The sequence below is a fragment of the Argiope bruennichi genome, chromosome 4 (genome assembly GCF_947563725.1).
Source record: "Argiope bruennichi chromosome 4, qqArgBrue1.1, whole genome shotgun sequence".
Taxonomy (NCBI): domain Eukaryota; kingdom Metazoa; phylum Arthropoda; class Arachnida; order Araneae; family Araneidae; genus Argiope; species Argiope bruennichi.
Window position 1 is genome coordinate 86,286,027 of NC_079154.1, and position 22,504 is coordinate 86,308,530.

Genomic DNA, 22,504 nt, shown 5'->3' on the forward strand with positions numbered 1-22,504 from the left:
CTACTCTATGAAGCAACAGCAAAGACTCGTAGCAACACGATATTGAACTGCTACCACTGTGACATCTAGCTAAACAATGCTAAAATTTTAGAATGGAAAAATATTTTGCATATTTTTTTTCTTCTAACAATATTTAAAAGAAAATAAATAATTTGCTGTTTAGCACCTTTCAACAATACATTTGTAGCAATGAATTTATTTTGATCTTGCAGAATCACATTTGATGAGATTCTTTTTTAATGTTGATATAAAAATAAGATTTCACATTATATAAGACTGAAAATGTTGTCTCGTATATTTTCAAACCAATTTAACGGAAACATCAGACTCAAACGGTAACTATACAAGCAGAATATAAAAATAATTTAGATAGGTATTGCCTACAAATAAGTTTATAAAATGTGAGTAAGCTGCCACAGCAAAAATATGAAATGTGAATATTTGGGAATGGTGAATGTTCTTTTAGAAATATGCAGCTTTATAAGTTTAATGTGAACACGCATTCATGTAATTGCACAACTTTCGGTAAGCAAATTCGCTTCGAGCAACATTTTATTTTTGCTATTTCATGCAATAATGCAATGTTTGCCATTTCAGCGATGTTGAACAACTTCTTTATTCTTTAATCGGGAATTTGACAACCATTTTATTTTATCCTTAATAATGTCTTTTACATAGGCATGATTTTCTCACTTATATATTCCTTTCTGAGACTTACTTGATTTGATATATCTGGCCTATTATTTATTTGCGTATATAAATTATAGATTAAAGTATTTACTTTCGTTATAGATTTTAAACATTCAAGGAATTCATAAAAAGTAATACTGTAATGAAATTTGCCATCAGTTCACTCCTCTGTCTTTATAAGAAAACATTTTATGTTTAAATTATGATACATCACTTTATTTTACTCTTTCTTGCTATATTCATTTTTATTGTAATAGGTGCATATTTGACATTATATTGGATAATTAACATTATTATTTCCATTTTCTAAACCACACAAACATGAAAAAACACAAAATAAACGTAAAATTTGTGATCATAAATTACTATATTTGCCAGATAAAAATGCCAACAAAAGCCATCTATCAAAATTCTAGTTGTTTAGCCAAGCAGATAGAATATAGATAAAGTTATATTTTCTAACACTTAAGAAAATTTATGACTTTGATAAATGGAACATTGTATTTTGTAGTGTAACGTAAATCAAAGAATTTTCGAAAGACGTTGTTTAACGCATAATCGATGTCAGGAAATTGGCTGAAGGATGATTTATTACACAAATGAGCCTAAACGGTAGGATTTAGGGTGTATTTACTTCAACAACGGTAATAAAACGATGAACAAGCCCCATTTGTAGTTCAAAACTGAATACTGGCTTACTTGCGATGGATTTAGTAACTTTTATTTTACTACCAACAATGAGCTGTTATTGATGCCAAATAGTCGAACTTCGCTCCTCTAGTGCAAGCGATTAACTAATCATTTTTAATTCTAGATGTTTGAAAAGTGAGGCAAATTAAGCATAACATATTACTTTCCTGACAACAATTTTTTAAATACGTAAACATTTAAACTAAGAGATTCGCCTGTTTTTTTTTGTAAAATATTATGACACACTTAGTTGGAATTGTCTCCTTTTTATTTTAATTTTTATCTCGCTGTAAGACTCGTGATTGTCAAATGAATGCAAATAAGATCATGTGATAAACGTAATTATGCTCGTCAGATTGCATTTCACAAAATAATTTGTCCATCTAGACGAAATATCACTCTTCTCCAAAGTACTGTTTACAATTATTTAATTGCATATAACTTTGTCCTTACGTGTTTAGTATTTCGGACAAAATTTAAATATCAATATCATTCATTTTTACAGTATATTTCGTTTGCGTTTTCAGACTTTCTGTTGAATGAAGAAATTCCAAGTTGTCAACCTAAAAATTTTTTTAACTATGCATTCATTCCAAAAAAAATCATAAATATTTTTGTTTATCATTTAGTTTTAGCAATCTTTATCTTGACATAATTTTTTCATTTGATATATCGTATTCTTCTTCATTTTTCAGATTTTTTTTTTGTATCACGCAATTTTAAAATAGGCTAATACACTGATTAAATCTTATCGACTATGAAATTATTTTTAGAATGTGTTTTCTTTGTTTTTTACTCAAAAGATTCAAATTATTTATTTTGGCTGCAATTTTATTTATAAGTGTAATGCAGTTGAAAACATTTTCTTCCAGCGTATGTACATGATAAAGATAATTACTTTTGGTTTAGAAGAAGACAATCTGGTCAAATTAGAAAATCGGATGTCGCAGGAATCAGAAAATAAGATGTCTCAATGTTGGCACGATGTGTCATAGTTGAGAGTTTGATGACTCTATCTTGATACGATTATTTTTCTCTTTATTTGACTATTCACAGAAATTTTTTGATATAATACGTTCACAAAAGTAATCGTATAATTTAGAAACAGGATGTTCATCTTACACATAAAATTGAAACAATATGAAAAATCAGGTGACGTTATTCTACCTAAGAATACCACAGAGGCTTCCACGACGTTTTATATGGGCAACATAATGGTGCTCTATAAAACGGTATATTTTACGGAAAAGACTTCAACATAAAATAATTAAGAAAACTTTTATACATAATTTGCGCTTCTTACTTTTAAATTATTTGAAACTGTGGTTGCTTACTGGTAAAATTTCGTATCAAAGGATTCTCGGTTCGAAACCCGATTTCATCAAAAGTCGAATCCTAAGGGAATTTGCCACAATGAATCTTTGAGGCCAAATGCTTTTACGCTTTCATTTAACGGAAATTTGAAAAGTGATAACTGGATCAGATGTCCCCATCGTCGTCTGGCTATGGTTCAAAATTAGAGCATCCATCCGAAATAGGCTTCATGTTGCTCCAAAAATGGGGAAAAAAATAATAGAAATAAATTTTAAAAAACTAAACCCATTAAATAATCTGATCTGAAATTTAAAGAACGTTCAATTTTGATATTAAAACCAAATAAAAAAAATTTATTTTTGAAGCTTTTTGCGTTTTTCTGTAACATTCACATACATACATAAGTCATAAAGCATGAATTATTCATAAAGCTCGTCCAATATTCAGCCAATGTGCTGATTTGTTATATGTGTGAAAACATCATTAAAAAATTTCACCTAATAGTCAACCAACCTAATACACATATAAAATTATACCTAATATACATAACTTCACCTAATACACATATTAAAACAGGCTTATATCATTTTGAGAGATTTAATCCATGATTTTCTTATAGATCTACAATTTTTGTGTGAAGAAGTGAATTCAAATTATTTCTCTCTAGCTCATTCCATTTTTTTAGATGTCTTAGATACATAGAGAGACAGCCAAAACACCAGTCAGTTAGACACAAAATTCAAAAACTGCTTTCCTAGGATATCAATAAGTTTAAAACATGCATATTTATCAAAAATAATTTTTTTTAAAGATTTTTTTAATTCTACATTTTCTAAATTGAAAAGTAAAAAGCATTAGTATAAAATCATGATATACTAAATAAAATTCGAAAAGAAATATTAAGGGATTTATATGTTTTTTGTCTTATGTGTGTTCCGGATATAAACTAAACCAAGTTTCGTTACAAAGTGGTGTTTAAAGTCCATGCAAAGGAAAATCGATTTTCAATTCTGTAGGGAATCTGCGTTTCGAATGATATATAGAGAGCGAGCATGTGAAACAAATAAATGGACGTTCTTTTCCGTTTCCTAAGTGAGCAATAACGTGTGAAATATAGACACATTATTTGCCTTCGAATATATGCGCACATATCGATTGGAAAAAGCTATTTGTATACGCGCAACTTGTTTTCTGCAAGGTGACTTTCTATTTTCTACAAAATAAAAAGCACCTGGAGGCAGCCTAGAAATTTGATAGAGACATAAAATAGGGGGCGGGGAATAATACGCATAATCTTTTAGAGATCTATTCTATTTTCAATAAAAAATTCTGTTTACTACTGATTTTTAAACCTAAGAAGCTGTATTTAAAAAGTTTTGAAGAAAATTCGTAATTCATTAATTGGAAACTTGTCCTTTCTTGCGGCGATACAAATATAAAGTTACAAGAAACTAAATATTTTTAAATTTATAAGCGATTTTTATAAGAGAAAAAAATTTAAAGCAAGATAAGAGAGTAAGTAAATAAAATAAAATAAAATGACACGGGTAAACAATTAAATAAGCAATTACAAAATACGGGAATATAATAAGATTAATTCCCTCATTTCTATGGTTGGATGAAAAAAAGTTTAGTGGAAATGAATGAATCTTGGTAAAGTGATGAGAATACTTAGCAGGGGATCAAGAATTTTAATCCCCTATTTCCGCCTTCAAATCTACGGATTCGAACCTCACTAGTGAAACTGTCTATGCTAATCTGTTGACTGTGTACCTATCATCTACCAAGATTCCAACTGTAAGTGTTTCATTCCTGAATATTAGTTGTAACCGTAACTGTACACATATAAAAGTCAAAATTGGCAATAACCTTCAGTATAGTTCCTCATATCTACATAAAACAGAAGCATTCATTTTAATTTTACAGCCAATCTTATTCATCATCCGATCCACCACAAATCCAAAAGAATGCGATTAGTGTTATCTAATTTTTCTTAAAGAAATATTCTTCATTCCTTTTCCAAAAAACGTTTTTAATAGGTTCTGAAAACGCCATAATTTTTGAAAATTTGATTTCAATTGAGGTCTTTTTTTTTGTTCCTTTTAGATCTATCTAATCAAACCAGCAGGAAAGCCCCCCCCCCTCCGAACGTTTCTAGTATATTTTCCAATAAAGGTCTTATCCCCCCTCCCAATAATTTTCAGGACAAAGGCCGTGAATACCTTGCATGGCATTGGTGAATGATAGTTATAAAATAATGATCTTTGACGTGTAACTAGCATTTTTACTGAATCCATTGCAATAATGTGTAATACAGATGTTTTTCTACCAGTCGATAGACATCAAAATTTGCCACGAAACTATAGTTGTAGTCGCAGGATAACATGCCAAATTTTAATAATTTTAGTCTTTGCATTTACAAGTATGCAAAAGTATAGACAGACAGACAAGTCAACCTTTTCACTTATTTGGTTCAATATTTGATAATTATCTATATTTTCGATGTTAAACCTATGTTTCTAATTATATTTAGCTATCCGTTTATGTTTTGTACTTATCAAGTTCACTTGTACTCGAATAACTTGACGGATATACTTCGTGTGAAAAAATGTCTTTTAGTTTGATGGAGATATAAAAATTTAGTTGCCATTCAATATATCAAATCCCAGTCATCAGCTAAAATCATCTTTAAATTATCGCGTTCAGATAGACAGACTGACATAATGCCAAAAGTGTATTTTTCGCACTTAATGAGGTTTGAAACATGGAGATTCATCTAAATCTCGAATTGTATTTATTTATTTATTTTGTCAATGACAGAGCTTTTTTTACACTTAGTATTTGAGAAATTAAAAGCCGCTAAATGATCTTCTTTTAGAATATTTATTCACGGTCGCATAGTTTTTTTTTTTTTTTTTAATATTTATAAATCTTCTCTTCGTGAAAGTAAATAATGAAAGAACACCCGAAAATTGTATGCAAAATTTCAAATCAAGCATTTTAAAATTATTTTTAAATATACTATCTTCTGTGCCTATATATCTTTGGTATAATGCTTAAAGAAGCTTCGATGACAAATCAACACATCGTATGCGGAAAAATATTTCACAATATTCTATATCAGTCTAGAAATTATAATATTTAATATTTCACAAATATTCTTCACATTTTTTTCGATGAGTATGAACACAAAATGTTTAAATTTATGAAATTGAAACCAAATCATTACTTGGAAAATCAGCTGATGTTCAAAAGATCAAGTATTAGATGAAAAAAAAAAATATTATTCCAGAAAGCCTGCAAAAGAAATATAGAATAAATTGGCATACATTTATTCCATATTTTTCATTTTTATATGCATATATTTATACACATTATTTATTTTTATAAATTCTATATGGTATATAAATGTAATATATTGTAATATCTATGATAACATAAATTTTATATTACAATTTATATTATCATATATATTATACAACAATGCTAAATTTTAAAACATTAGAACATCTGGGAATGAATTAAGAAATACAAAGAAGAAAGAATAAAAAAAGAAATAAGTCAAAATAATTTGTGGTACTGAGAAAGTGATTTGTACTTTTACAGTTGAAATACTAGAGTATTTTAATGTTAGTCTACAGATGTTTTATAAATAATTATTACTTATTACTTCAATTAAATTTTGGTTAGGGTGTCATGATCTGTCATGAAACATCTTTTATAGTCTCAGTTTTCTGATAGCATTAATTTGACGTGAAGAAATATAGATTAAATGCACAATTCGTAATTGTTCGCAATTCATATATAGTAATTTAATTCTTATATATGAACTTGATTTTATTATATTGATTGGTAAATTTCAAAATTTTATTAGAAATAATTCTCATCTGAATGGTTTTTAATTTATTGTCAAATAAATTGAATATTTTCAAAACATTAAATTACTCAAATTAAAAAACAAAATTCATAAATTAGAGAGTAGCATTTTGAAAAATGATTTAATTTTTTCCATTTATGAATGCAAATAATAAATTTCTGATTATTTACAAAATTTAGAGTGCTAAATAATAATTTTATTTCTGTACAGCTTAGATATTTTGGTAATTTTTAAAGAAAATTTTATATTACTAATGGTGCTATTTCTCAAATTAATAGTTTTAGAAACCAAATTCTCCATAATAATAATAATAAAAAATGCATCCATTCTATTGGAAGTAGCTGTTGTAATTAATATTTTTGTCAAATATGTATTTAGTTTTAAAAGCATTCAAAGGTATATCTCAAATAAAACTTTTCGAATAATTTTTAAAAAAAGTATTATTGCATTGTAATTTTAATCTCAATACTATTTTACATTTATTTAAAGATGCGATATGTTTAACATAATTAAAAGGAAATAATTTGTAGATGAATTATCTGTTTTGAACAGAAAAACTCAAATTTTGGTTAATGTTTTATTTAATTATTGAAAACCAAGTAACCGATTTGAATATATTGCTATTTATAACTTTGAGTATTTATGCCTTTGAGTATATTGCTATTTATAACATATAATAGATTATTTTTCTAATGAAGAATTCATTTCTAATTCAATGGAATTTGTAAAAAAAAAAAAAAAAAAAAAAAAAAAAGTTATGGTCTTTATTTTCAGATGGGCTTGCTAGTCATAAAAGTTAAATTCATAGCAATAAAACAGTATAAAATTTAGCAAGCAGCAACATTCAGAAACTATCGGAATCCACAAAAAGAATGTTATTACCCAGGAAATAAATCCAACTCCGAAGTTCTTTAAGGAGATTGATCCCCTTACAACACAAATAGCCTGAAATCTAAGAAAATCATGTGGAACTAAAACTTATTTTTCCAGATAGAAATAAATCTTGATTAAACTGAAATTTTATTATACTAGCATATTTTTGTTAATTTAATCTTTTACAAATGCCATTCTAAAAGCAAGACACTGGTTTTATATTATGCGCTAGTTATATTCAATTAAACAGATGTTCTGAGAATGTTTCCTTTTATTTTCAGTTATAACAATTTCAAATCTTCACCATAGCTACTTTTATGCACATATTTCTCAACTGCTTCATTCGACATAATTTAATTCTATATTTCGGTCCAAAATCTTGCATCTCTGGTGACTTGTGTTTAAAGAAGATTTAATTATCTCTTACAAATTATTGGATTTAATTTGTTTAACGATGCCTTTTATTGTTCTTATCATATATTTATTACGATATGCTACGGCCAGCTACTGTGCAGCAGTGACGCTGCTGGAATCGCCAACATCGGAAACCAATGCAAAGGCCAGCGGATGCAACGTCCGAGTTTAATGTGTTAGAGGAAGAGTATCTTGAATTAATTAAGAAGAGATGGTGTATATATCGATCTATCTCCCAGTCCAAGATCGATATGGAAACACCAACTGCATATGTAGTCTAACCAATGCAAGCCTGCCAAATGCATATGTTTGTAAAGCGGAATGCTGTGGCTTCAAAATCAATGATTTTCCCTCTTTAATTTAACATTTCAAGAGACTTTAAGGAGCAGCAGATTTATAAAAGATTTCTAGAAAAGTTTGATGAAGAATCTCGTGGAAGTTTCTTTGAAATGGTCCCTAATGGAAGTAAGGTTTTGTTGATGAAGTCATATATGGATTGCAATTTTAAAGTAATGCACATAATGTTCAATAGCATTCTGTGGTATTAGTAAAATGTTTTTTTTAAATCTTATGACATTAATGGCAAATTTTTAATATAACTGACTATCGATATCTAATAAAATTTATAATATAAACATTAATATTAATATATAATATTGTAATGTATAATAATATTATTATATAACATTATTATTTCATAATTATTTTTCAGTTTAATATAGATATTATTCACTTAAAAATTAGTAGATTATTTACACGAAATACTACTTTAAAACATTTATTGACATATGCCTTGGAAAACCCCTTCGTCCTTCCTTTAAGAGCATTCCTTTATTTTTCAGTATCAATATCTAAAAGTCTTTATGTGTCATTTCCCATATTTAATAAAAGAATTTAATTTGCTAAATGTAAATAAAAACTTTAATATTACTGATGAAATAAATTCCGGTGACATGACTATTACTTTTTTACCACAATATAACATGTCCTTTATATTCAATACCAGCTTTATATAGAGTATAATTTATATATACGTGTAACATGTCTTATATATAATCTTTAAAATTGATTGAAGTCTATAAAAAAGAAATGATATTTATGATTTGAATTGACTGCTTGTCGAAGATACTCATTTTTTTATTATTATTATTATTACGGGCAGGCTTATCACGTAGTGTTGGAAGTTAAAAAAGTTAGGAATGTTCATTTTTTCAGAAATGGCGTATTTCAAAGAATATATAATGAACTCGAACGTCTTAAGTAGTTCGACTTACAAAACGCATAATTTTTTAAAGAATGTAATAAATTCATTCAAAAGTTTTTAATCAGTCTTGTTATTTTTTATTTCAAGTATCTTTATATATTTAATAACAATGCTGTTAAAGTTTAAAATTCATATTGAAAATTTTGTGTTAAGCCTTTTAATGGTAACAAGGTTGTAATTATCCCCAAACGTATAAAGCAGTGTAACTTAAATAATAAATTGAATATTGAATAACAGGTAAATATTTTTATAACAAGAAAAGAAAGATATTGCTTCTGATGTCACCCTAGATGTTATTTTTACTGATAATACATTGGTAACACTCTTCCTGATTTTGAAGGCTATTCTATAATTCAAAATTTTGGTTTATTGGCAATAAAAATACATTTTTGAATTTAAATGTACCCTGGTATTTTTTTCTGGAATACCAATAATTAACTTATCTAAATCCAATGATACGAATGATTTTAAAATAATTTTTATTTCGTGCAATAACAATTGACTTTTAATTTCATTAATGCAAGGAACTAGTTAAAATAAATGCAATTTTTAATATAAAAATGTTAGAAATTTTTTAAAAGCCAAAGAAATGCTTATTGTTACAGTCATGAATATTACTTTTTCCAATTTTACTTTGTTTTTGGACATTCATGTAACAATTCCCGTGCATGTTCTCAAAATTGAATAAAAATCGTTAAAGAGAAGTTGTTCTGAATTTTCTTTCCGATATCTTTATTTTATCTTTAATTTCTTTTATTATATTATCCTTATTATTTTTATTTGTATCTTTAATTTTCTCTATTATCTTTTTATCTTTATTATAATTTGTTATTATCTTTGTTTCATCGAATTTTTCTTTTATTATCTACATTCTTCTTCGTCTTATCTTTAATTTTCATTTATAGATTTCTATACTTTACCGTTGTTCGATAGTAAAGCACAATTATTTTTATCCAGAAGTAAAATGACTTATAAATATATATTTTAGCAATAAACAACAAAAATAACGTGAATTTCTCTACAACCTCTTCAGTCCCGAGGTACACATATGTGTACCTCAATTTTTTTCATTTTTCTTACCCGGTAATGTTAAATTTTGACGAAATAATGTAAGCATTTCAACGTTTATGAATGTAACTTCCATTTTGCATCAATAAATAGCACTACAGTTCGATATTTTTTTCATATCCATGGCTATTAATTAGAGACATAACGAAAATGGCGTTGAACAGAAAACACAACAAATATAAGTACATTTTTTAATGTTAATTATTAAAATAAATGCTTGCATATTTTTTTATAGAATACTAAGTGCCTGGTTAAAGTCATTACCAAATTATATCTTGTTATCTATAATAGAATCGGTGAAAATACAAATTTAATTAAGGTACACATATGTGTACCTCGGGCGTTTTCGCGCCCGTTTGCTGACCGCTTGCGATCCATTGCGCTGCTTATCTTTTGAGCGCTTATTTTCAAATTGTCATTTCTTGTCCTTGAATATATTGTATATCTTTTTATAATAAATAATTATTATGTTCTGTAATGTATTAAAATATAAATTTAAAAATATTTATTTTTTAACTTTAGTAAGAGATTTAATTTTATAGCTGTCTTGTTGTCAGTAATTGATATTTCAAACCGACATCATATATAGAATATACAGAATTTTATAAGCTGATAATTTTTTTTTCACGTCAAGTGGTTTTAACTCAAAAGGAGGTTATTGAACTTTTAGGAAAAAGTGATTTTAGGGGAAGCAATAGAATTTTTCATGTATCAAAAATAATGAAACCTGGCAAATAGGATGAATGGGTCACAGACGATAGTCAAATGTGCCTTGTCAAATAGAAAGATAATAAATCCGTGACTATTATCCACATGTATAGGTAATAAGTCAACTGGAATAGGCAGAAGATAGACAAAATAATTGAAACAAAAAGCTGATATAAAATAATCTGCTTTTATGAAAACATATAATATCGGAGGCATCGACCATTATTTTGCATATTACCGGTATGCAGTAATTACAAAAAATGACCGACGCGAGCATTCACTCATTTTGTAGATTTAGTAGATTTATACTATAAAATGGTAGCAAAGCGACAAGCTGAGCTGTCAGGAATGAAAGTGAAAAACTTATGACCTTATTGCAATTTCAAATGCATGTAATTCGGTCCCTGTTGAAATATGAGGGAATTCTCATCATCAGCAAGAAAGGAAACCAAGAACAAGTAAAAAAATCATCTTTCAATGAAAACAAATTAATAGAAGAAGGGTGATGGAAATGCAATTACAAGACCATTGGAGATTTCATTACCACCATCTGGTGAAAATACCTCTGAAAGAGCAAGAAAAATTGTCCCTTCTCAATTAAAAAGAAATTAGATATGTCAAGCCATCTACAACATTACATGGACGATATGTATGTATCGAAATGGAGGTATCCAGGATGTAACTCTAGGAGAAGAGTCAAGTGCTCAAAATGCAGTATTTACTTACGTAATATTATAAAAAAAATGAAATTTCCTTCAAAATAAGGTTTAATAGATTATTAATATAATAAATTTTGTATTTTTTTCATTTATAAAGCCTTAGAATAAGAAAAGTATAGCTATTAAGTAATCAGGAAAATTAAATATTTTTTTTGTTGTTGTTGAGGATACTTTGACTTGCTTAAGACGCGAGGTACACATATGTGTACCTTAAAATTATGGGACTAAAAAATTTTTCCACATACTATTGAGATGCAACAAAGGTAAAAGATCTTGAAATCAAATTTTTAAACCAGTTTTTAAAAAATCAGGACTGAAGATGATAAATAAATTAAATTCTCAAACTGCAGTTTAACTGGTGAACTATACCATAGTCTGTTATAAATATCTAAACATCTTGTTTTAATGATATTTCGAAAATGAATTGCTCGAAATAAGAGCACCTTACGTAAAATTAAATTTCTTTAAACAAATTACTTTTCAACAAGCAACTATTTCAATGGTCATAGAGTATCTGAAAAATATCTGTTTCACTCTCTAAATATTCTACAAAACCCATATTTGCATAACAATAAACTGAAGACGCATTTGAAGCATTTGACAGTTTAAACAATTCGTTGAAACAATATCTACAATACTGAAACAAATTCTTTCAAATGACTCTGTCTAGTTGGAATAATTTGAATGAAAATGCAAATTAGAGCATGTGTAGTAGAGAGTTGTTGTTGGTTGAAGCTGTTTTGATTGAAATTCAAAAGATTCTGTAACGAATCTGTTTTCTTAAATCTCATAAATTAATCGATAATGGCGATTCAAGCGATTTTGGGTGATTAAATGCTTGCCACTCATTTGACAGCGAGGAAAACTCCTTTTGTTCTTAAAGGGTTAACAAATCTCTCTTGCCACCAGATACTAGAAATAAAGGTTTACTGGTTTATAAGCATTGTATCAATTGTTTTAGATTGTTAGCTTTTAATTTATTTATTGTCCTTTGTATTTATAAATTATTTTAATAAATGTTAGTTATTTAATCAATTTTGTTCTTTTTTATTTAAAAAAGGTTCTATTGAATTTCCAACGCTGTAAAAGTGAATTAAATAAATAGATGCCTTAAATGTTAAAAATATTAACATTTATCAACAATTTCATTTAAGGAGCCTTATTCTTTTTACTTTGAAATGTGAATGAATCATTGCATAATTTAGTTTTTCATGTGTCTTAGATGTGATTTAGATATTGAGCAGCCATTATTTGTAAGGTATCGATTTCTTTGCATAAAGGCAAATGTATTTTTCATTACTCTTAATTTCCGATTTGAGAAAAGTATGATCTAAAAATATTCCATATTAAAACAAATTTATTTGGCAACTTATTTTGCTGAAACAATTTCAGATTGAAATTAAACTTATGACTTAATGTAAAGAACTATATCTTGTGAGGTTTTGTTATTTTTTTTCACAATTTTCATTTTAAAATTTAATAAAAAATATCATTCCTTCTACGGCTTGAGTTATTTCTTAACAGCAATAATTTTTACGTACACGAGCATAGTGAAATAACACCTTTGCTCTGCTCTGTGTAACTCAATTTTCAATTATTTGTAAAAGAAGAATCAAACATTAATTCATATTTTTGTAATTGAAAATAATATAACGTCTTAAATTGATGTGCATGAATTTTATTTTTGCACCATTGTTGCAACCACATCAACTTAGGGTAGCGCCTCAATTACTATGGCTCCAAATGAAAGAAACCATCGGTTTCATGTAGACATGCATGTTATCATATCTTCCCCATTAACAGAGAAAAGAAACACTCGTTTTGCATTAAGTATGGGGAACACTCAGGCTCTCCATACTTAATGCAAAATGACATGTCATCCTGTTCTCTTCAGTGGAGAAACAAAAAATTAAAATTGGATTCATTATAAAGAAAGTTTTATATGATCTTACCCAAACTTAATGCAAAATGCTCTTCATGGTCTTTTATCAGCAAACATTGTATGTCACTATTCATTTTATATTATTACTGTAGGATGAATATCTGAAATATTCTTTTAAGTTTACAATTGTTATAACTAGCTAGAGGATTAGGAAAATAAATCTGTTATTAAATATATTTTAGGTTTCTAATGAAAAGAGCTTTTCCTTCAATAACAAATAAACTCAAATTGAAATTTTGATCCATATTTCTTCGAGGTTCCAATAAAACTGATATGAAAATACAAATCAATGAATTTCAAAACTGTAACAAAGCTGTATAGGCATTTTAATCTTAAGTTTTTGAATTCCCCATCAGTAATTAGTCCATTAACTTTTTCACGTGGGTAATTTATCAAGGAATTCTTGTTTATTCATAAAATAAGTTTTTTTTTCTGTATCAGGAACATATACAAGCAAGGAAAATAAATATATAATAAAGCAAAATAAAACTCATTTTTACATCTACCCTAAAAATGCTAGTCAAATTGATATTATTTTTGGTTTCTAAGCCTAAAATAATTAAATCAAATAAATTATTCTTGCACGGCAAGGGGGCCAGGCTGCAAACTAACCCTCTTAATCTCTCGTTGCAGCTATGCCGGAGCTATGGGCTGTGGCCGGCCGGCGAGCCTCCTTGCCGTGCAACCTGTCGGAACCGGATGACTCGGTCACCCTCATTTTATGGTACAAGGGTGAAACGAAGGCTCCCATCTATACTCTGGATGCGAGGAAAGGGGCACTAGAAAAGGCCCGGCACTTCCCCTCAACAGAATTAGGCGCCAGAGCTAATTTTGTGATGAGCAATGACCCACCGACTCTAGAACTAAATCCGGTATACGCTGAGGATGATGGCATCTACAAATGCAGAACAGAGTTCAAAAGATCTAGAACATTAACTCAACTTGTTCGTCTGCATGTCATTGGTAAGTTTAGACCTTTCCTCGTGTCAGTAATTATCTGGTGTTGGTCTATTGAAGTGGCAGAATGTAGCATTTTTTTGCATTATTTCCAAGACAAACTTATATATATATCAATATGTATTGATATATAGTACCTTGATATAGCTTGAATGATTCTTCTGTAATAACAACACAAATGAGTGAACTGTAGCATGATATACTACATGAATGATTAATGTATTTAGCAAGTTTTTATTATATTGTATTGAGTAAATAAATTCAAATCTCCGAGTTTCCTCCGGAACTCCTACCAAGACGCATTCTCCGTATCAGCCACCCGTCTCCCGTTCAACTATTATCTCCCTTCACTTCAGCTCTTTTGGTCGTGGAACCGAAACAACTACATAGAAATTAATGGTTGGGCAACTTCTATGCTTGATAATCTATTTAAGATATTTATTTTTTCAATGAAATATTAAAAAATTGTGGAATAACTTATGTAGATTATTTGGATATTATATTTTTAAAGACGTTTTATATAACGGATCTTATATAATTGCATTTAAAAGCCTTTAAGTGCAGCTGAATAAAGTAGTGTTCACACGAGACCAGCTATTGTGGGCAATAGGTCACGCCTATTTGAAGAACATCCATTGACCGCAACGGGACAATGGTAAATAGTTGTTCGGATGAAACAACCATTTACCGTTGTCTCATTGGGATCACGTGATGTTCCTGAGGTAAGCGTTACCTTTTACTGCGCGCTATAGTTGGCGTCGTGTGAACGCTACTTAAGGATTAATTGCACACTCTGCATGTATTGAAACAATATTTGGGTATATATATTAGATTATTGGCATGAATGGGCAAAAGTTTCATACTTTTTTATTTATTTATTTATTGATTTTTTGACAACATTGTGCTCTGAAGTTGGAATGAATTCTTTATGAGGTAATTCTTGTTGGTTTTAATGATCATCGGTGGCTTTTTAAGTCGTGTTTTATTCTATACTATCAAGAATATTTAAGTTACTATTCTTTAGTTCGTGAAAAAAAAATTGATTTTAAATCATTTATACGGAAATGATTTAAGCTTCAGTAATAGAATTTAGTTGTCCGAATTTCAATAATAATGGAATGAAACAATACTTTTACAATATCTAAATGTATTGGGCTAAAAAATCCTACAATTATAGTATATTTGGAATTGAAATTCAAAAATTATTATTATAATATTTTGGTCCAGAAAAAATAATTTTTTGTTAAAGAATAAAGCTATTTTTAAATATTACATTACGGTAATATGTTTACTCTGATGAATCTACGCGTAAATCGTGCATTCTCAATTTTCTGAACTTTTCAATATTAAATGAAATTTAGGTCTCAAAACACAATATATGCAATAATTAGATAGATTTCTAAAGGAAATTTTCTCATGCAAATTTAATAATATTTTAGGAAGTCTCAGTTTCAAAGAGTGCCTCAAGCGATAATTTGTTGTAGTTCAGAATAGTTCCAATCTAAACTTCAAATAGCTTAGAGTATGTGATAAAATGACATTGCTACATCCGTATCGCGATAAAGATATTACAGCTTCTAATCATACATTAAAAATAATGATTCCTTCAGTCTCTTTTGTCACACTATCCCCCAAAAGAAAAAAAGTTTGCTTTTTATAAAAAAATTCAAGTATTATTTTTTTTTACATTTCCCTTGGAATTAATGAATTAATTATATATAGATAAATATTTATTATAGCAAAAACACAAATTCATTACAGGAAATTTTAGATTCAACGCTCTTGCGTGAACTGAAAAAATATTGGATTATACAGATTTGAATTCTTGGCTCTTTCACAATGAAACATCAGAAAACATGAATTAAAAGATAACGGAACTTTTCCTTCTGAATCGGTTTAGCTATTATATTTTTTAATGGATAAACTGAGGTGATCATTATTCAAGATAAAATGAAAAGATATTGAAGACATCAAATTAAAAAATCCTAGAGTGATAATGTTTGGAGCTTGGAGCATCTCTTTTTATATCACTTTTTAAAATGTATTTTCAATCACAGCAATGATAACGTGTATAAAATATAAAATGTGTAATATAGTCTTAACACGAGTGTAAATCTAGTTACTAAAAATATGAAAATATTCTGGAAATATACTCTAACATTATTTTTTTAAAAAAGTATTAAAATGCTAGAAAATATTACGCAAAATTAAATTGGACATCATTGCAGAGTTAAAATTTTAGTTTATGGTATACTAAGTACACAAAGAAAGAGCTTTATAATCTGCAATAATCTCGGTCTTTCGGCAATTCAGACTTCCGCGAGTCCAAGAATAAAACATTTGGGAGTTATGTCCTTCTGTAAACACAATAACTGAAAAATGGTCAGTGAAACGCTTGAACGGGACATGTGGAATGATATATATACATCATTAATCTATTGTATATACATAATATTTATAGATTGCTATCAGATTTTGAAAGAAGTCATGCAGAGGAATTCTGTCCGATTGTCCGCTGCAAGCGAATATGATAGTTACAAAAGAGAAAGAGGGCAAAATTAGGTAATATAAGTTTGTCCTTTAAAAGGAAGATCCTCATCAAATTTTGAACACAATTAAACCTCCTTTGGTCTGTATTTTTGAATACATGCAAATGCGATAACCCGAAATTCAATGACTTAAGTAAATGTTCATTGGTTTATGATCATACAACTATAATTGCAAATATACATCAAATTTTGCTTTCAATTTGGCTGGATAAAACGCGTCTGAAATACGAATACATTTGCATTTACTGCATGCCAACTTATAGATTTACTGCATTCATTTGGCGATTTTTTTATCATTAACGACTGATTAAAAAAACCTCTAAAGATTGCACGGTTGATTCAATGCTATTTACGCCAAGGATTAATGTTTCGAAACTATTTTGGCTGATGCCACACAAGATATTCACAATCTTAAGCAAAATTAGCAATTTATCTTTATTAAAGTGTATGCGTGGAAGTTTTGGACAGATTTTTCCTGATGGTTTAAAAATAATTTAAAGCTGCTTAGAAATTGTTTTCTTAAATTAGTAAAGAAAAAACAATAAAATTTCTCTTAATTTAAAATTGAAGGTGTATTAAAAGTTTCAAAGACTTTCTAAGAACACTTATAACTCAAGTAGTATCTAGTGAGTTTTATTACATTCTTCTAATTGAAATTGGTTTCCTAACTCTTTTAATGGTTAATTGTATCATGCTCTCATATCATGCGATTTGGAAATACCCTAATTATTAACATTTTCATTTATTTATTTATTATTTGTATAGCATAAAAGACAAAATTTCAAATGTAATGGCAAACCTGATTAATGTGCGTATGACTTCAGTACTCCTATCTTATCTGTGAAAGAATAATATCCTATATACAAGGATAACAATGATCTATATGGTAAATCAATTATATAATCTATATGGTAAATCAACAAAAATACTGCTTCGCCTTATGTCATTTAATATGGATTAAAATCCTGTTAAGCTCCATTGTAACGAATATTCGATTAATATTCAGAAAGTTGAATTACTGGTCAATCGACCTCAAAAAAATACAATTCAATATTACATCCATCATAATAAACTACTGCAGTCGATACTGAAACAATAAATTGCACATTAAGTAGAGGATGGTGTTTTGGACTACCAAATTTCAATGATAAACGATTCACAGCCGCAACCCCATGGTCAATTAACCACAGTCACTAAATCAATAGAATAATTATACCCTGTGACATTAAACGGTATCTATTTCAAAAGGATCTACCGAAACCATCAACATACAAATTGTGCAAATTTTGGTTTCTCTACTTTAAGTTATGATAAATTCGCCTTATTTAGGATTTATATTTCTAAAATATCCATAATGCAATTTATATGCATGTTTCCAATATTTACCAAAAAGAATATCATCAGCAAAAGATACAACTGAAAATGTCTTTATAATCATTGATTATCGTATGATCCTATTGCATAATATTGCATGCCATAAGTGCACCAACATCACTTTATTACGAATTCTGCTTCTACAATTTATTTGTAAAATTATTTCAGAGGTTATATTTTAAGTATTATGAAGTTTCTGTTTGCTATTTTTAAAGCGAATGGAGATTGCATAACTAATTCCTGCCATTGAAATCATTACTTACTGGATAAATATTTCCTAAAAATTAATGGCACAGTTTTGGTCTTCGAATGGATTTAAAAAAAAAGCTGAAGCTAAAGTTGTTAAATTATTTAAATTAAATTCGGCAATTCAGTTATAAACATGTATCCTTTATAAATCTTATAATTCATTAATATGCAAATATCCACTATGTTTGATAGTTTATTAATCTTAAGTGAATTACCTAATTCAAAGTTTTCAATAAATTGAATTTTCTGAAAAATTGCAAATTTGTTTGCTCCATTTAGCTTTAAAAATACGATTTTTCTTGCATCCTTTTATGATATTTCTCTCTTTACGTAGCAATGCATCGAAAAGAAGATAATTTTGTTTCGAATTTGCATAGACGTTATCTATGCAAATAGACGTTATAACATAGCAGCGACAAATCAGCTACTCTATTCCAAGAATTATTTTAGTATTAATCGAAAATATTTTTTATGATAATTGTATGATTAATACATTCAATTTCTAATTACAATTTGAGTAAAAATCTAGTAAATTTAGCTTAAAAAGTAGCTTAATAAACATTTTAGATGCAGTGAGAACATTGTTTTAACTGTTTTGTCAATGGTTAATTTCAATATATATATGGTGTAACTTCTTCAATTTTAAACTAATTATTTTTGAACCTCTCAAATTCAAATCCCACTGCTTTGTGATATTTTAGCTTTTTTATGCTTCTCAAGGTCTGATTTCTGTAATTTTATCAGTCGATTTGTAAAATAAACAGTGAAAATCATGCACGTAAATAAAAATGTTTGTTCATCAAGATTTCAGTAAAATCTTCTTTAGAAACTACGTAAGATCGAAATGTTCCAACACTACCTTCATTTTTAAAATTTTTTTTCTTTATTGTGTCAAAACGGTTGTTCAGATTTCTATTTTCAGTAATAAAGAACGTTCAAAAGCTACTAAATATTAAACATTCTGTCTAATTGTGAAGAAGTAAATAATACTGAATTATTAATAAATAATTAAAAACATGTATTTCTTTTTTATTTATAAAGTTTATCTACATTATATGTATAATATATATATAAAACGTTATGTTCATTGTATTTAGAAATTATTTATCACTTAGTATTAATAGTAAGCTCAGCCAGTGCTATTTACCAATAAATCAAATTCATGGAATAGATCATAATTAATAGTAAAACTGGAAAAAAGAATGTAAACAAGACGATCGAAGCATTAAATGTTCATTAAGGAATTAAATTAATGAAGATTTAAAAAATATATACCTTTCTTTCCTTTAATTTTATATGTTTAAGAGTTATCATTCACTCCAATTTAATTTCGGTTTTCATTTTTTTTTATATTTGTGTCATATTTTTATTAGTATTTTTCTCTCTCTTTGTATATATACGTATGTTAAATATTAATAACAATTAGCATTTTTTTTGGGGAGGGGGAGGTCCGTGATAAGTATTAAATTATTTTCAAATCAATCTCTACAAGGCTATCTTTCATCAAATTCCTTGCCCGATTTTTCTACGTTTAGATTTTAGAAGAAAAATAAATTTAAAAATATTAAAAAGACATACTATCCGTTGCAGATATGCCATAATCCCTTTTTCTTATTGTAATAATAAAATAAATTTTCGTAGAATAAAGAATTTTCGGTGAGGTTCATGACAAAGTGGACATAACCTATAAATTATTGCTCATATTTTTATAGTTACGGTATTTATGTAGAGATATTTGTAACATAATTTATATATTTGATACGAAAATTTCAAGTTATTGAAACAAATATATTACAAAATATGATTAGACAGCACTGTGATTGAATACGATTCTTACGCCTATTTATTCCTTTAATGTATAGTTTTGCAACATTGGTTTTATTTCCATCTAAGGCTATATTTTAAGTAAATGATAGTAACATATATTTGTTGAAATCTTATTGCAAAAACTACATTGGATCGATTATATCAATAATGATTTTATATATTTTTCTTTGTTTAGCAACTAAAATTTACCAATTTAATATTCCAGTGTAGCAATTAATTATAAATAACAGCCTGAATTTATAATATATAATATTCTGTATTGTTTTCAAAAAATACTGCTTTATTTTCTAGATATTAAATATTTTTGAGAAAAGTTATATATCTAAGAAGTTTGCTCATAAACTTCAATTTATTTCACAATAACTCGAATATATATTCCTCCATGAGAATAAGGAAGAAATAGATATCTTATATAAAAAAAATTGCCATACGAAGAGGAGAAAAGTTACCTAAAATAATATTTTAGTAAAGAAATTTAATTATGCTCTAGGTTTACATAATCTTCTTATTAATTCAATGCTGAAATTTAAGGATTTACATTTTAAAAAATTGTGTCTAATACTATGCCAAAGTTACGGTATTTCCCAGCAGCTGTTAACACTAAACAAAGATGAAACACAGCCTGGGTAATATTAAAAATTTCGATCGTTCAATATGGTAGGCTTACGAAAAAAAAAAAAAAATCAAAAAATCAATTCAACGAGGTAGATAAGTAAAATATCGGATATCAGCAACTTCTTCGAATTTCGGGGGGAAAAAGTCCAGTGTGAAAGAATTCTTTTCTTAAAAAAATTGTTTGTGGATAAGGCTTGGAACAAGAACTTCAGGATTCGATTTCTTTTAACTGGTGGATGTGTTTGTATACTGCTGAGGTTTGAAGAAATGAAGCTTTGTACTTCTGCTAGGTGTAAATAAACACTTTTAAAGCAGTTTTTGTTTGGCTAAGAGGGATGAAAATCTTTTCGTTTACCACGGACGAGAGATGTGGGTGAGGTACAAAATAAATAAAAGAAATTCTTCCGAATTTTTAGTTTCGAAAGATGGATTGATGACTTATTTTAATAATGTGCGAAAAAATCTAACATTTGGGGTTTTATTACTAATTTAACTTTTGTTTGTTAATTTTAAAATGTTCTCTAAGTATCTTTATATTTATTTTGAAATATATTATGTTATTGAAGGCATGAGAAAAATCGCTGAGGAAATTTATGATGAATTTAAAGAAGTTCAGACTGACGTCAATAAAACTGAATTATTGTTTTGTCAAATATGAGCACATACAATTCAGTGATTATGCTATAATGTCTCAGCTATGGAATTTGAGGGTTCTTGGTTTAAAATTCGACTATGCCAAAAATCTAATGTGTATAGATGTATTATGTTTATTAACTCCTAGTTTTCGAGTTAATAAGTACAAGGGTCACTCTGAGGCATCTGTGTTGCTTCCAGTGGTGTGGCGTATAAAGCTTTATTAATCTATACCTGCTCAAGTTTCTTTCTAGTCCTTTGTCAATGATTGAAGTTTATAAGATGAATTACAAATAACCTATATATGTATTCTTTATGATTCATTAATTTAACTAAAATAGTAAATGAAACATCCAAAATCAAGTGTTAGGAATTCACGAATGCTCTTACTTTATTAATATAAAATAGAAGCGAACAAATGTGAGTAATCAAATATTATAAGAATAAATACTAAGCAATAAAAAATTAAAACATTGTATAGTTAACAATTTAAGTAAATAATTCAACCATATAATTTTATAGAATTTGTTCGGTGGGTGTAAATTGTAAGGAGTTCAGTACGTTAAGTAACAGAATACGATGCTTTATCATGTGATGATTACAAAATAAGCATGAAACCTGGGGAGCAAAAACACATCCGAGACGGATGTACAGAAAGAACAACACGCTTAAAGATTCACATTGCAAGCAGGCAGCGAATTGCTGATTAGAGAACAGCAGCTGTGCATATCTACAAAGCTT

The 22,504-nt window shown here is 27.9% G+C and overlaps 1 protein-coding gene across 2 annotated transcripts in view; it reads left to right on the forward strand.

The window, feature by feature from the left end:
* LOC129965610 (nephrin-like) overlaps positions 1–22,504 on the forward strand; it is a 327,045-nt gene that overhangs the window by 195,300 nt on the left and 109,241 nt on the right. The window contains exon 3 of one of the 2 annotated variants that reach the window (XM_056079653.1): positions 14,193–14,522. The exons of the other annotated variant lie outside the window; for it this stretch is intronic. Within the exon in view, the coding sequence (XP_055935628.1) occupies positions 14,193–14,522 (330 nt within the window). The remainder of the gene's footprint in view (positions 1–14,192; positions 14,523–22,504) is intronic. 2 annotated transcript variants of the gene reach the window in all.